The sequence below is a fragment of the Hyla sarda genome, chromosome 5 (assembly GCF_029499605.1).
Source record: "Hyla sarda isolate aHylSar1 chromosome 5, aHylSar1.hap1, whole genome shotgun sequence".
Lineage (NCBI taxonomy): Eukaryota > Metazoa > Chordata > Amphibia > Anura > Hylidae > Hyla > Hyla sarda.
In genome coordinates, this window is record NC_079193.1 from 234,719,490 (window position 1) to 234,735,504 (window position 16,015).

Below are 16,015 nucleotides of genomic sequence, written 5' to 3' on the forward strand. Positions count from 1 at the left end.
ACTTCAGCGGGATCCATGGCCGGATCTACTGTCACGATGCCGGCTGGCAGGTAGTGGATCCTCTGTGCCGGAGAGGGATTGGCGTGGACCGTGCTAGTGGATCGGTTCTAAGTCACTACTGGTTTTCACCAGAGCCCGCCGCAAAGCGGGATGGTCTTGCTGCGGCGGTAGTGACCAGGTCGTATCCACTAGCAACGGCTCACCTCTCTGGCTGCTGAAGATAGGCGCGGTACAAGGGAGTAGACAGAAGCAAGGTCGGACGTAGCAGAAGGTCGGGGCAGGCAGCAAGGATCGTAGTCAGGGGCAACGGCAGGAGGTCTGGAACACAGGCTAGGAACACACAAGGAAACGCTTTCACTGGCACGATGGCAACAAGATCCGGCAAGGAAGTGCAGGGGAAGTGAGGTGATATAGGGAAGTGCACAGGTGATCAGACTAATTGGAACCACTGCGCCAATCAGCGGCGCAGTGGCCCTTTAAATCGCAAAGACCCGGCGCGCGCGCGCCCTAAGGAGCGGGGCCGCGCGCGCCGGGACAGGACCGACGGAGAGCGAGTCAGGTACGGGAGCCGGGGTGCGCATCGCGAGCGGGCGCCACCCGCATCGCGAATCGCATCCCGGCTGGAGGCGGTATCGCAGCGCCCCGGGTCAGTGGATCTGACCGGAGCGCTGCAGTGAGGAGAGTGTAGCGAGCGCTCCGGGGAGGAGCGGGGACCCGGAGCGCTCGGCGTAACAATACCGTTATGACGCTGTAGCTCAAGGAGGGTGTGCTTTGCAGTGTATGAGTGGCTGAAGTGTGTGCAAAGTTTCCTTCCCATTGTTAGGATGTCTTGCAAATGGGGGGAACACTACAGGAACCGCTTGACAAGATTGAACACGTGTGCCATGCAGGGCACATGGCTCAGCCTGCCTTGTCGTTGCGCAGAAAATATGTTCTTCCCATTGTCAGTCACCATGGTTCCCATTTCCAGTTTTCGTGGAGTAAGCCATGCTCCGATTTCTTTATGAATGACTTTTAGCAGTTCCTCCCCTGTGTGACTCCATTCGCCAAGGCAAACCATGTGAAGAACAGCGTGACACCACCGTGCCCTGCACACATGGTATGCTGGAGGGGCACTGAGACTTGTCCGTGCAGTGGAGGCTGAGGACACGGTGGAGGATGAGGAGGCGGAGTTGCACACTGTCACAGGACCAACGGCCTGAAAGGGTGGAGGAGGAAACGGCATGACCTGTCCAAGTTGCTGTTGTGGCTATGCAGGAACCACATTCACCCAGTGGGCCATAAAGGACATGTATTGTTCCTGACCATAGTTACAGCTCCAGACGTCGGCGATACCGTGCACTTTGCTACAAACCGACAGGCTCAAGGACTGGCTCACCTTCTCTTCCACAAAATTGTGCAGGGCTGGTACTGCCTTCTTCACAAAGAAATGAAGGCTTGGGACTCTCCACCTCGGCTTGGCACAAGCCATCAGTTCTCTGAAAGGTGCAGAGTCCACCACTTGAAAAGGGAGGGACTGCAGCACCAGCAACTTAGACAAGAGCACATTCAACTTCTGCGCCGTTGGATGAGTGGGCGAATACAGTTGTCTCTACGACGGTTCTCCCAGGCCACTTTATGGTGGCGAAGCATATGTAGATGCTGGGCTGTGGTGCCAACATTGGGACCCTGGCCATGCTTCACCTTCTGCCGACACATCTTGCATGTGGCTATGTTAACCTCCTCCAGATGCTTGATGAAAAACTGCCACACCGCCGAGTAGCTGATTTTACCACCAACAGTCCGCACTAATTGACTGCTACTGCCGCTGTCTCCAGGAACCCCTGTTCCACTACCTCCTGGGAAGGTAGGCTGCCGCGAAGCAGGCGGTCTCCCCCAGGCACATGTGGCTCCAGAATTTCCACTTCTGCCACCATGCTGACTGCCAATCATACTACATCCTTGCTGGCTCATCTGCTGCCTCATTGGCAACCTGCAACCTTTTTCTCGTGATGATGATGAAGCCCCTTCTGCACCCGACTCCCAATTGCGATCGGCTTCAACATCATCAACAAGTGTCTGTACGTCACTGATGTCTTCCTCAGGTTCCTCAACAGTGTCTGATTTAGGACCTTGAACGCTGACAACAACACCTCCTACTCAATCTCCTCTTCACTGCTTGCCTGCCTAGCGGAGAAAGCGGTGGGTGTCTCCTACACTTCTTGGCTGGGCAGTAGCTGCTGACTGTGCTCTATTAGATCGCCTCACTGAATAGTAGAGCTGAACCCACAGCATAAGATAGTTCTGTAGGGGAGAGAACAGCATAGGACAGAGGCAATGGGAGGACAGGGACTGCTCCTGGGCCATGCCAACTGAGGGTTGTGTCTCAGGAACCCACCAACTGTGTACTGGGGGTATCAGATGTCACTTGTGATGAAGTGGATGACTGTGTTAACCAATCGATGATGGCAGATGGGTTGCTGGTCAAGACACGACCGCTAGCTGATACCGGGAGATCAGGCCTCTCACTGCGACTCCTGCTGCCACTTGCCCCTAGTCTGCTGCGACCTCTGCCTGCGCCTGATGAATTTAGGCCTCTGCCACTCCTCTGTGCATGTCCTGGCACTTCTATGCCTGACATCCTTAGTGCGTATATGAGGAGAGTACAATACGCTTCACTACGCTTAAAAAAGTATTTGTTTTGAACAGCAGCAGATGTGTACTTTTGGCTGGCCTTCTACAGTAACTAGGTTCTAAAGACTTTATCATGGACCAAAATGGTACAACACTTAGATGTACCTATTTAATATGCACTTCTGAGGGCAGTAGAATATGCTCCGCTACGCTTAACATTATTTGTCTAAAACAGCAGCATGTGTGTACTTTTGGCAGTCCTTTCACAGTATCTAGGCTCCTGAGACATTAATAGGAACAAAATAGTACACCACCTAGATGTACGTATGTGGTATGCACTTATGAGGGGAAAAAATTTGCTACAGTACCCTTAAAAAAGTATTTGTGTACAACATCAGCTGGTGAGTATTTTTGCATGGCCTTTCACAGTATCTAGGCCCTTGAGATTTTATCAGGAACAAAATATTACGCAACTTAGATGTACGTATGTGGTATGCAGAAAAATGCGCTACAGTACATTTAAAAAAGTATTTGTGCACAACACCAGCAGTACAAACCAGTGCTGCAGCACACAGTCATTGTATACTACACCCAAAATTGCACTTTCTATCTCAATTGAGCTGCCGTTGAGCTGAATCACTGCCGTTCTTCTGTGCAACACACTGCTCTCTGTAATAGAACGCTGTAGACAGTGACTGGGGGGTAAATTGCTGCAGTAAGAATGCTTTTCTGTTAAAAACACACTGCTCTCTGTCCCTCTTTCTGTGCAACAGAATGCTGACTTGACTAGGAGGCGAATCGCTGCTGTAAAAAGCTTTTCTGTGCAACACACAGCGCTGTCTGTCCCTATCTATTTCTGGCCACAATATGGCTGCCGATTATATAGGGCTGTGACATTACAGGGGTGACTGGCTGCTGATAGGCTGCATCCTGCATGTGATTAAGGGTCATCCCGCCTACCCTTGTTCCTGCCTTCCCAGAATTCCTTGCCCCATGTCCTCACATGTGGATCTGCCATTTTAGATGCCCTGGAGCCAGGACTGCACTAAATAGAGTTTAATGAAGCTTTTCGTGTGATAGAATTGTGTCGCTATTCGCATCAGTTGCGAATAAAATTTTTCCTGAAATACGTAACGAATTCGGATTCGTCAGATTCCATTCGCTCATCCCTACTCAGTATGTTAGTGACATATAGGCCCAATGTGATTTTGCAATGTATGCCCAGTGCTATAATACCATACTTGCCAGTATGATTTCGATACAGGGGCCCATTACAGTTTCCCAGCCCACTAATACCAGCTTGATGCCGCCCCAATACCCATCTATCAATAGATATACAGTATACACAGCTCTTTCCAGTACCCTTGGCGAGGTAGTTACCTGAGTAATAATAGGGTATAGTGTTAGCCTCTTTAGTGGCATATACAAAGCACAGCTTTAGTAATAGGTGCTGTCAATCAGACAGCGGCTGTTGCTAAGGCATTAGAAATACAACAAAAAATAAAAAATACTCACTAAACAATTATTTTATTGAAATAAAACTCCTTACACCCCTTGATTTCATGCAATAAATAAATCATCCTACATGGTCCTTTGCATGCAGAAATCTTAAAAACAAAAAAAAGATAAAATTAAGAAAGAATATGTTAACATATGAAGGGGGCTCTTCCCTGCTGCGCTGGCAGACACGGCTAACACATGCGGTTGTGAACTGCAGGCAGAACCTGGACTTGCCGAATAAATCAGTGGCAAGTCCTGGTCCGTCCTGAAGTACATAAGGCCGCGTTCACAAAATGGAAATTACGCAAGGAATTCCACATAAAAGTATTGCTCATTAACTTTAATGGGATTCAGCAATGTCATTCACACAGCAGAATTTCCGCATGCAGAATTCCGCTGCTGAAATTCTGCATTCCCCACTCTGGAAAAAGATGAATCTGGTCTTAAATTTTTCTTTGGCTGCAGAATCCCATTAAAGTTAATGGGGCTTGATTTCTGCAGAATTTGTGCGGAATGCATGCAGATTCCGTGCGGAGTCCGCACAAACTTTTAGTGTTCTATTAAATAAAGTCTATCTTTTTACCAAGATGTGGAATCATGCGGAATTTGTGCAGAAATTTTTGCACTAATTCCGCACGCACTCCGCACCAATTCCGCAAATGATTAAAAACTCGGAATTCTGCACAGAACCAATGCAGATGCAGAATTCACACCGATATGCAGATTTTCCATTGTGTGAACACAGCCTAACAGCTCATGCTAGTCACAGTCGCTGGCACTGCAGGAAAGAGTGCCAGGAAAGTGCTGGGGAACACAGCCTAACACCCCTCTCTGTGATTCCTTGAGATTGCAGTACAGATAATGATACACAGCCAGGCACAAGGAGGGTTGAGTGTTAGACTCAATAGAGGAGCAGAACTCCCATAATTCTGACAGGTGTTTTGCTCTTCTATATAGATTGCTGCCTACTGTCTGGCCCCAAGGAGTTAAAGGGGTACTCCGGTGCTTAGACATCTTATCCCCTATCCAAAGGATAGGGGATAAGATGTCTGATCGCGGGGGTCCCGCCCCCTCCCATAGGCTTGCATTGAGGGGTGGAGCGTAACATCACACGGGGCGGAGGCGTGACGTCACACGCTGCCGGCCCCGTGGTCGCCGGTAATCAGACACGGAGCGAACATGCTCCGGGGACTGATTTTAATTGGGGTGCTGCGTGCAAGATCACGGGGGTCCCCAGCAGTGGGACCCCCGCGATCAGGCATCTTATCCCGTATCCTTTGGATAGAGGATAAGATGTCTAAGTGCCAGAGTACCCCTTTAAGTGGCAATGCATGGCCATTTCCCCTCTGTCCAGTGATTGTCCTGCCAAACTCCTCTACTTGGTGCTGGGATTGGGTGCCCCGATAACATAGGCTGCAGGGGAGATGCAGGGTAACTACAGGCTTTTTCTAACCTTTAGCAGACAGTCTGAGTATATTTTTGAAAAAAATGTTTTTACTAAATAATCTCTTTAATGTTCACAGATTATTTAGGGACTTGCTGAGATATCGCCTACTGCGATGCATATATTGAAATCCTTTACCAAGTCTGTATCACAATCTGCATGTAAACAATGCCTCGGAAGGCTGGAACATTGTATAGATGGAAAAGAGCTACCATAGTTTTTCACAGAAAGTCCTAACCCTACCCTACCCTGAAAAAAAATAAGAATAAATGGAATCTGGTTAGCTGCAATGCTCATGTTTTTTCCTTATTTTCTCTCCTTGGTTGGATTCACATGTAGTGTTTTGGTCATGGGCCTAAGTACTATAGTCCAGCACTTTACAATACAGAAAAAATATATACAGGCAACATCACATATTACAGAGTAATAAAATAATTGACAATTTAGTCAATTAGGAGTGAGGGTCCTGCCCACAATCTATGAGGAAGTAGTAGTGATACAAAAAGTGATACAAAATAGAAAGTTTTCTAAACATTTGCTTTTTAAAGTGTTTTTTGTCTGTTAATGAATTATTTTACATAAATTATTTTCTCTGCATAGATGGGTTTGAAACTCATTTAAAAGAAAAAAAAGAAAGAAAGAAAGAAAAACGAACCATCCTAAAGGTAAGATGCAGCCTTTTTAATGGTAATAAGTCTAAGCTGCGTTGCCTTTGTATACTAAAGGCTGAAGATCACATTGTTGTGTTATTACAATAGGTCCACAGGAGGGGGTCAGGTAAATGCAATTAATCAGTCCTTTTTACCACCAAAAAGCCAGTCTGCAAAACAGTATTATTATTTACATAAGACTGCCCAATTTCAGCCAATAGAGGCAAGGAAATGCGTCTAATGCTCTTCTTCCTAGACCTGAAGCTATTGAATGTAGTATCAAAGCTCCACACCCCAGTTTTTAACCACTGAGACCATGTTCACACGTCAGAATTTCCATGCAGAATTACACATTGCAATTCTGTACAGAGATTCAGTTACAGCATAGTCCCGGAGAAATTTCCAAGCCAGATGTTTCTGGCTCAAAAAATTCCAATTTCCATATCCGCAGAAAGAATGAACACGTCTATGAGATGGTGCATTCCTGTGCAATCCTAGTGCTAGCATATTATGCGGGCGCCTGCAGTTTGTGGAATGTCCGCATGAAAAATCAACGTGTGAACATAGCCTAATTGTATCTGAAATCATTTACAATAAGCCTGTGGAATTTTATATGCACTCATTAGATTGCATTAACTATATAATGCTATATGTATTGTATAACATTATACAGTATGAACAGTGTCCCACTGATACAGCCTGGCTAAGCTCATTGGATTGGCAATCTGGCAGCTGAAGGCAGGTAAGTGGACTCTCGGCCACCATTATAGCTTATCGGACACTTAAGATCACATCCCAGGGGTCCAATGAGCTCCCTGAGCTTACCACCACCTGTACTTTGATACTTTAGATGCTGTCATTGGCATTGGTCACAGCCTCTAAAGGGTTAATGACGGGGAGTGGCGGGATTGCGGCTTCCTGTCCTTAGTGGTGGAACAGAAACTAATTGCTTATAGAGAAGCTCACCTATATCCTACGGTGTTAGAAAGATTATTATGTAAATATCTGTTGATACCTGGAACATTTCTATGTTAAATTAATCCTAAAATACAGGAAGTAATAATATACCTTAAAATGATAAGCGTGTAAAACACATCCACAAGAAAAAAACACACATTAAAACCACAAGCTCTCCATGAGCATCCACAAAAATATGGCACCCCTCAATTTACCACAAAATGCAGTATAACACAAAAAATTTTTTTACGAATTGAAATTTACCCTCCCCCCACACACACACACACAAACAATTCTACAACTTTTTTTTTTTTGGGGGGGGTTCCATTTTTATGCTATCCACCATTTGGGTAAAACTCACATGTTAACTTTATTCTGCATGTCATCTACAGAACTGTGGGGAGGTTTTGTGCAGTAGATTATAGTGTAGATTATCTTTTTTATACCATGTTTTCTGCAGTGCAGGAGTGACTAAAAAATAGCAATTCTGGCATTAGATATTTTTTTTTTACTGTAAATGCAAAAAAATCTTCAGCTCAACTCCCCTTGGTCTTGTGTGGATCCAAGCCTTGCCCAGCTTCATACGTGACAGCAAAGAAAGGTAGATGATCCAGCAATTCCTTTAAAACTTCAATGCTTTATTCCAAATGGTTAAAAGTTGCAGGAGATACACACATCACACCACCTAACAGGTAACACACTCCAAATGGGCACGCTCGTATCACCAAACACTTGTGCAACCCTCATCCTCTAAATACACAACCCAGAGGGAGGGGTCAAAACTTGTGAATGTAAAATACATATATAATTTAAAACACACAACAGGTTCAAAGTGCTATTGCATGATTCGATGAATGGGGAAACGTATACGTAGTTCATATGTGAAGGTAAAATAAAAATTACAGTAAAGAAAGGTAGATGATCCAGCAATTCATTTAAAACTTCAATGCTTTATTCCAAATGGTTAAAAGTTGCAGGAGATACACACATCACACCACCTAGCAGGTAACACACAATAGCCTTTTTCAGTTTCTCAATTCCATACATTTTAAAGTTAGCAATACAGCCACCTTGTAATTCAGAAAAATGTGTAGTAGTACCATCTATTCTCATAGCATCGTTCAGGTGTTCCCTTATTCTTGTTTTTAAGAACAACAACATCCTTTCGGCTCCATATGAGCCTTTATCAAGCAATGCAATAAACTTCAGCTCTATTTTCACTGACCAGAGCCTCCAGACTGGTGCTGTGGCCTTTGCATCTCTCTATGGTTACTTGCTGGATTGGCAGTCCAGGTGACCACGGGCACAGTGAATGGGTCCAGTGCTGTTCTCCACCTACCTTCTGTAGTTAGGCATCCAGGTACAAAGTTTGGTAGCCAGGGAGTTAGTCAAGTAGATAGCCAGCACCCCCTCCACCCAGTGGTGGATCCAGAGTTAAGTCTCAGGAGGGGCATTATGAAAACCCCCTATGTAGGTAGTAGGAAGCCCTCCTATTAGTTTAGTTGTTTGTCCCCATATTAGCTAAGCAGGAACATAGTAGATAGTTCCTCACATTAGGTGTAGGCAGCAGAATTCCCTCACATTAGCTGTAGACAGCAGAGTTCCCTCACATTAGGTGTAGGCAGCAGAGTTCCCCCATAGTAGGTGTAGGCAGCAGAGTCCCCCGCCCCAGTAGGTGTGGACAGCAGAGTTAGAGTCCCCCCAGTAGGTGTAGGCAGCAGAGTTAGAGTCCCCCCCCAAGTAGGTGTAGGCAGCAGAGTTAGATTCTCTCCCCCCCCCAGTAGGTGTAGGCAGCAGAGTTAGAGTCCCCCCCCTGTAGGTTTAAACAGCAGAGTTAGAGTCCCCCCTCCCAGTAGGTGTAGACAGCAGAGTTAGAGTTCCCCCCCCAGTAGGTGTAGATGGCAGAGTTAGAGTCTCCCCCCCCCAAGTAGGTATAGACAGCAGAGTTAGAGTCCCCCCCCCCCCAGTAGGTGTAGACAGCAGAGTTAGAGTCCCCCCCAGTAGGTATAGACAGCAGAGTTAGAGTCCCCCCCCCCAGTAGGTGTAGACAGCAGAGTTAGAGTCCCCCCCAGTAGGTATAGACAGCAGAGTTAGAGTCCCCCCCCCAGTAGGTGTAGACAGCAGAGTTAGAGTCCCCCCAAGTAGGTGTAGACAGCAGAGTTAGAGCACCCCCCCCCTCAGTAGGTGTAGACAGCAGAGTTAGAGTCCCGTCCCCTCCCCCCCTTCCCAGGTTGAAAAGAAAAATTATGCTCACCTGTATGTGTCTGCACTGCGTGGGGGCGGATTTCACATCTTCTTTGTGTAAGTCTCAGATACGGCTCACACAGAGGGGATGCCTTGTCCTGTATGTGCGTGTAACGCACATACAGGAGAAGGCAGCGCTGTCTGCTGGGGATTTGGGACAAGTGTCCTGGATCCTCAGGAGCGGCGTAGTGGCCGGTCAGACCGCCCCTGCGGAGTACACTTAAAGGGGTATTCCAGGCAAAACCTTTATATATATATATATATATATATATATATATATATATATATCAACTGGCTCCGGAAAGTTAAGCAGATTTGTAAATTACTTCTATAAAAAAAATCTTAATCCTTCCAATAGTTATTAGCTTCTGGAGTTTTCTGTCTAACTGCTCAATGATGATGTCATGTCCCGGGAGCTGTGTATGATGGGAGAGTATCCCCATAGGAACTGCACAGCTCCCGGGACGTGAGTCATCAGAGAGCAGTTAGACAGAAAACAACAACTCAACTTCAGAAGCTAATAACTATTGGAAGGATTAAGATTTTTTAATAGAAGTAATTTACAAATCTGTTTAACTTTCCGGAGCCGGTTGATATATAAAAAAAGTTTTAGCCTGGAATACCCCTTTAAAGATAGTTTATCTCCGAGTTTGGTGGTCCCAGAAACTCAGGGTGTGAACACATGGCTAACAAATGCTGGCTTTTTCAGGTTTGGAGCAACCCGGTGTAAAACTTGAGGAGTGGCCAAAGTTTGCAAAGAATTTGCAAATTCTGCAAACAATCATGTACACAAAATCAAACAATACATGAATTGTAATTCTATTAATGTAGTATACATGATTGAGTGTACAGCCTGCAATTTAAAATATGTAGGGTGCACCTCACGGAAATTAAAAACAAGAATTAGGGAACACTTGAACAGTGCTATGAGAATAGATGGTACTAGAAATATATCAGGGGCATCCGCCCATTTTTCTGAAATACATGGTGGCCGTATTGATAACTTTAACCACTTGGGGATGCAGGGCATACAGGTATGCCCTGCATCCACAGTCCTTAAGGACCCAGGGCGTACAGGTATGCCGTGGGAATTTCGGTTCGTTCAGCAGGTATCCCGTGCCAATGCCTGGGGGGTCCTGAGCACCCCCCCATATCGGCGAATCGCCTGTCAATTCAGACTGGTGATCTGTGGTGATTCCGGGTCATACGGTGACCCAGAAAATAAGGGGGATAGGGGCTGTCCAAGACACCCCTGATCTCCCTGAAGGGATAGGAGTGAGGTTGCAGGGGTTCAACCCCTCCTATCCCTGCTATTGGTCGGTCAGAAGAAACCGACCAATATTAGATTGGGGGCCTGGGGGGGAGGTTAAAGTTCGGTTCCCCAGCTCTGCCCACCTACTGTAGTCCAGGCAGAGCGGGGGAACTGTCCTGCCACCGGTGTCGGGGAGGTCCCTTACCATCCGTGGCGGGAGGTCCCTGGTGCACTGGCGGCGATGAGGTGCAGCAATGTTGACTAGCAACATCTGGAGGGCCACTTTGGAGACAACTATACAGTGGTCTCTAAACTGTAGCCCTCCAGATGTTGCAAAACTACAACTCCCAGCATGCCCACACAGCAGTTTGCTGTCTGGGCATGCAAGTATTTGTATTTTTGCAACATCCGGAGGGCCACAGTTTGGAGATCACTGGTCAGTGGTCTCTAAACCGTGGCCCTCTAAATCTTGCAAAACTACAACTCCCAGCATGCACGAACAGCAAATGGCTGTCTTGGCATGCTGGGAGTTGTAGTTGTGTGCCTGCAGCTGTTGCATAACTACATCTTCCAGCATACCTTTTGGCAATCAGTACATGCTAGGAGTTGTAGTTTTGCAACAGCTGGAGTTTGCCCTCCATGTGAATGTACAGGGTACAATCACATGGGCGGGTTTACAGTGAGTTTCCTGCTTTAAGTTAGAGCTGTGGCAAAATTTCCACCGCAGCTCAAACAACTAGCGGGAAACTCACCGTAAACCACCGCTAGTGCGAATGTACCCTAAAAACACTACACTACACTAACACAAAATGAAGGGTAAAACACTACATAAACACACACATACACTGTCCTTCCATCCCCCCCCCCCCCCAATAAAAATGAAAAACATCTTGCACGGCAGTGTTTCCAAAATGGAGCTTCCAGCTGTTGCAAAACGACAACTCCCGATATTGGTGGACAACCATTGACTGTCCAGGTATGCTAGGAGTTTAGCAACAGCTGGAGGCACCCTGTTTGGGAATCACTGGCGTAGAATATTTTTTGTAGCGAAGGCAATTGTAACACTTGCATCCGAGTCCACCCCTATGCAAATCCCTAATTAGGCCTCAAATGTGCATGGCGCTCTCACTTCGGAGCCCTGTGATATTTCAAGGAAACAGTTTAGGGCCACACATGGGGCATTTCCGTACTCAGGAGCAATTGCGTTACAAATTTTGAAGTCAGTGGGCAGCAAAATCTGCAGCAGCAAATCTGCACATGTGAGCATGTATGCACATGTGAACGCACCCTTAAGGTGAAAATGGGCTGAGTCCCTAAGGGGTTAAAATGTATTGAATTGAGAAACTGAAAATGGCTATAAGAGTGGGAGATCTGCATCGCAAGCTCCTTAGTCGTGAGGCATATTGGTAGTTCACACTACAAACAAGAGCCCCAAACGGGTTAAATGAGAGAAAGGAACTCATGTTTCACTACTAGCAGCTATAATGTCCCGATAGATGTAGCTGTAATACCTGAATTATTATGTGTTGGAAAATTAAACAGGACACACACGATCAATATAATTGAGATTTGTATACATGTTTACCCATTCAAAGAATCATGCAATAGCACTTTGAACCTGTTATGTGTTTTAAATCATATATGTATTTTACATTCACAAGTTTTGACCCCTCCCTCTGGGTTGCGTATTTAGAGGATGAGGGAGGGTTGCACAGGTGTTTGGTGATCAAGAGCGTGCATGCACTCGAAACGCGTCCATTTGGAGTGTGTAACCTGCTAGGTGGTGTGATGTTTGTATCTCCTGCAACTTTTAACCTTTTGGAATAAAGCATTGAAGTTTTAAACGAATTGCTGGATCATCTACCTTTCTTTACTGTAATTTTTTTAAACTTTCACATATGTACTGCGGTGTACTGTCATTTTGCTTATCTGCTATGGCAGGTAGTGGCATAACAGGTATGTGCAAGAATTTGTGTATTTTCCACATGGAAATTTGTATGAAAATAAACAGAAAATTACAGTACAAGTATAGGACAAAGTAGAAATACTTTTTTTTTTAAATCTCATCTTGACTGAAATTAACCTGCAAGGTGGAATTTAAAATCTGCAACATGTCAATTTATTGCAGATTTTCCGCATTAAAATTATGTTGAGCATTTCTGCAGCAAATCCACAGCATTTCCATGTCAGATCAACATGATGACTTCATGCAGATTTCTCTTGCAGATTTTCCTGAGGGTTTGCTGCAGCAGAATTCCACAGTAAATCCATCTAGTGTGCATTTGCCCTTAGGGAACCAGTGCATGTGCTAACATTGCAGGACTGGTTATGTCATACGGCTGATGTCAGGATTGACATTATCAATGGCATTCTCCAAAGTCTTCTCTTCATGACCCCTATTACAGCTGAAGGCATGTTGGATGGTTACATTACAAAGAGTGCTGATCCTTCAGATCAACCCCTAGGACTCATAGCTGCCAGACAGCCACATTAGCTTTATCCATGAGCAGGAATAGCCCATGCCTGTAGTTGATGCAGCCGGCTTGAGATCAGGTAGGCCAACATCACTGTTTTGGAATAAAGAGACATGATTGGTGGGTCATGAGTAGATATGGTCACATCACAAGGGTGGTAACATCATACTGAGTACAAATAGTGGCCAAAGGCCTCCGTATGGATGGTGAAGTCACTGGTGAGGTGATGGTGGGTGATGACCTCAAAAGGGGTGTCAATCTTTAATGGGCACTAATAAAAAATGTTATCTCCTTTTTATAAAAATCATGGCTTACAAAAAAAGACCACTAGGGGTCCCCATACCATCCAGAACAATATTCTGTCTGGCTGCAGCGTCATCTTTGTCCCAGCTGAAGCATGGGCACTCCTCTGTGCCCACTAATGTCCTGTTAGGCTAGGTTCACATTACGGAATTTATGCCTGCAATGCCGCTTTGAAATTGCAGACAGAAATTCTGCTTACTAAAATGTACAAGCGAGTCAATGGGTTTTCCGTTCACCAATTCACACTTTGTAATTTTTGAAGCAGAATTTGTGAATGGAAAAATCGCTTTAAAATTTCCACCTGAAGAATGGTGGTGCTCACTCTTCAGGCAGATCTACTTGTGGAAGACAGCTGTCTATTGGGGACAGCAATCTCTGTGTGGTCCTAGTGCCGACAGATTCAGTCAGCGCTGGCCGCACTCAGAATCTCTAGACGGAATTTTTCCATCTGGAGATTCCTCAGTGTGAACCAAGCCTTAGACTGCAGCATGAAAGGGGATTGCAGAGAAGCCTGCAGTGATTGGAGGAAGAGATCCAGCATGGCACAGCAGGGAGGAAGTGAATGCATGGTGAGTGAAGGCGGGCTCAATGTTTGCCTCTCACATGTCCTTACATGTAAAGCACTTACCGGTACATGACCTAGTGAGCAATATATATAAGCATTGTTTTTTTGCTGTGATATGACAGATATGCTTTAAATAGACATGATCCATAGCTGTTAGATAGCTGCTACAGATGCACCTGTGAGAAGGAGTGGCCTATGCCATCACTGTGCAGTCCCTTTAAGGCTTCATAGCAGGTTATTACTGTACTGTAGTGTATGAGTACATATTACAATGTCATAATGGATATCAGTGAAATGACTTAACATTATTACATTACTATAACACACACTTGTGCCAGGTGGTAATGTCAAAGGAAAGGGGATGGCAGCTGTTAACAAGACTAATGTTAATGTCAAGACACAAAACAATTGGGTTTTAGTATTTCAATGCAACAAGTGCAAACTACTTGTGTTAAGAGACCATATCAGATTAGAAAGTAAGGTTTGCTTTCTGCCCAAAAACAGCAGCTCTCTGGCCCACAGGCTGTGTCTGGTATCACAGGCGTGCCCCATTCAAATGACATTAAGCTTTCTGTGTACAAGACTGATCCTGTTTTTATGACAACAACAAACAACCTAAAGAAATGGTAACTACTACAGGGAAACCAAAAGTGCTAATAGTTGGGTGGCAAGAGCATTAAAGGGGACCTCTTTTTTCTTCTTAGGCCTGCCCATCACTATTTGCACAATAAGTTTCAGTGCCCAATATAGCTTATTGCATAAATTGTCAAGGGGGCAGAACAGTCACCAATGCTCAGCATTTAACAGGGCGTGAACCTCAGCGCTCTCTCTATTTTGAACTCAGTGATGGAGACTATGGTCTAGGGCAGGGGTCTGCAACCCCTGGCACGCATGCCACTGATGGCATGCGGGGTGCATTTGAGTAGCAGGGGGGGGGGGGGGGGCTGCCGACATTCCCTTTGCAGCATAAAAGTGCTGTGCTGACTGTAAGAGCTGGCCACATCACTGTGAGCAGGCCGGCATGGCTGTCACTTTAAGAGACGTACCGTGCAGGCACGTCTCCTGCGTCCTCCCTCACCAGGGAGTAGCTTAGCGCAGAGGAGAAAGAAGAAATCCCCTCACCACTGCTAGAGCGTCTCCTCTGGGCCTCTGTCCCAGTCTGTGATTCTGTGTTCATAAAGGGAAGTGTGGTGTCCCGGTACAGTATTGCATACAGTACCTAGTGCAGAGGTCCCCAAAGTCAGAGTAACTACGTTCAGGTAGGGTTCCTCAGGTGGGACAGCCCCTAGTCACCTCTCCTAAAGTTTATCTTTAATAATAATAATAAATGTATATATTTAATAATTATATATGTTCTATAGTAATGTATAGTACTTACCTTGTTCAGCGTCGCCGGACCTTCGGTCATGTGACCATGCTAGTAACCTCTAAGGTATGTTGCAGGACCTTAGAAGGTCCTTGGATCACATGTTACCCACAAATCTCTGTAAAGGTGATTGACATCAGTATGGACTAATTAGCGTTAGTCCAGCCCCTGCCCATATAAGGGAGCTGCGTCCAATTATCACTCTCTTGGGTTGCTGCACTCGTTGATGCCGCACTAACAGGACGGTGCTACGCAACTTTCAAAGACACGCTAGGCCTCAAAACCTACGGCCTCAGCAGAACCAAAAATCGTGAGTTCAAGTCTAATTCCTGTTAATGCTAGCGTGACTCCTGGACCGCAACTAATTCCCCTAAATCCAGTGGAGCAGAGCAATAGACTAAAAGACTCTTAATGCTAAAGTCCCAACCATTGTCAATCTCCAAAAAAGCTGTTGTTAGGCTAAGAGACTGTTATGTTAATGAAGTGTACGGAAAATCTTCAGTAAAAGTTAACGCTGTTTACAGAAGCTTTCCGGTTGTGGACAATCCATTATTACTATATACCTCAAACCTATTATCATCTACCTCCCTATCATTCCTGGGAAGGGCGGCGGTGGGAAAAGCTTTATTGAGGAGCCATCACCCTGG

The 16,015-nt window shown here is 45.6% G+C and overlaps 1 protein-coding gene across 2 annotated transcripts in view; it reads left to right on the forward strand.

The window, feature by feature from the left end:
• Nucleotides 1–16,015, forward strand: part of GMNN (geminin DNA replication inhibitor) — a 49,255-nt gene that overhangs the window by 21,879 nt on the left and 11,361 nt on the right. For both annotated transcript variants that reach the window (XM_056521313.1, XM_056521314.1), the window contains exon 2: nucleotides 6,158–6,222. In XM_056521313.1, coding sequence (XP_056377288.1) covers nucleotides 6,158–6,222 — 65 coding nt within the window. The remainder of the gene's footprint in view (nucleotides 1–6,157; nucleotides 6,223–16,015) is intronic.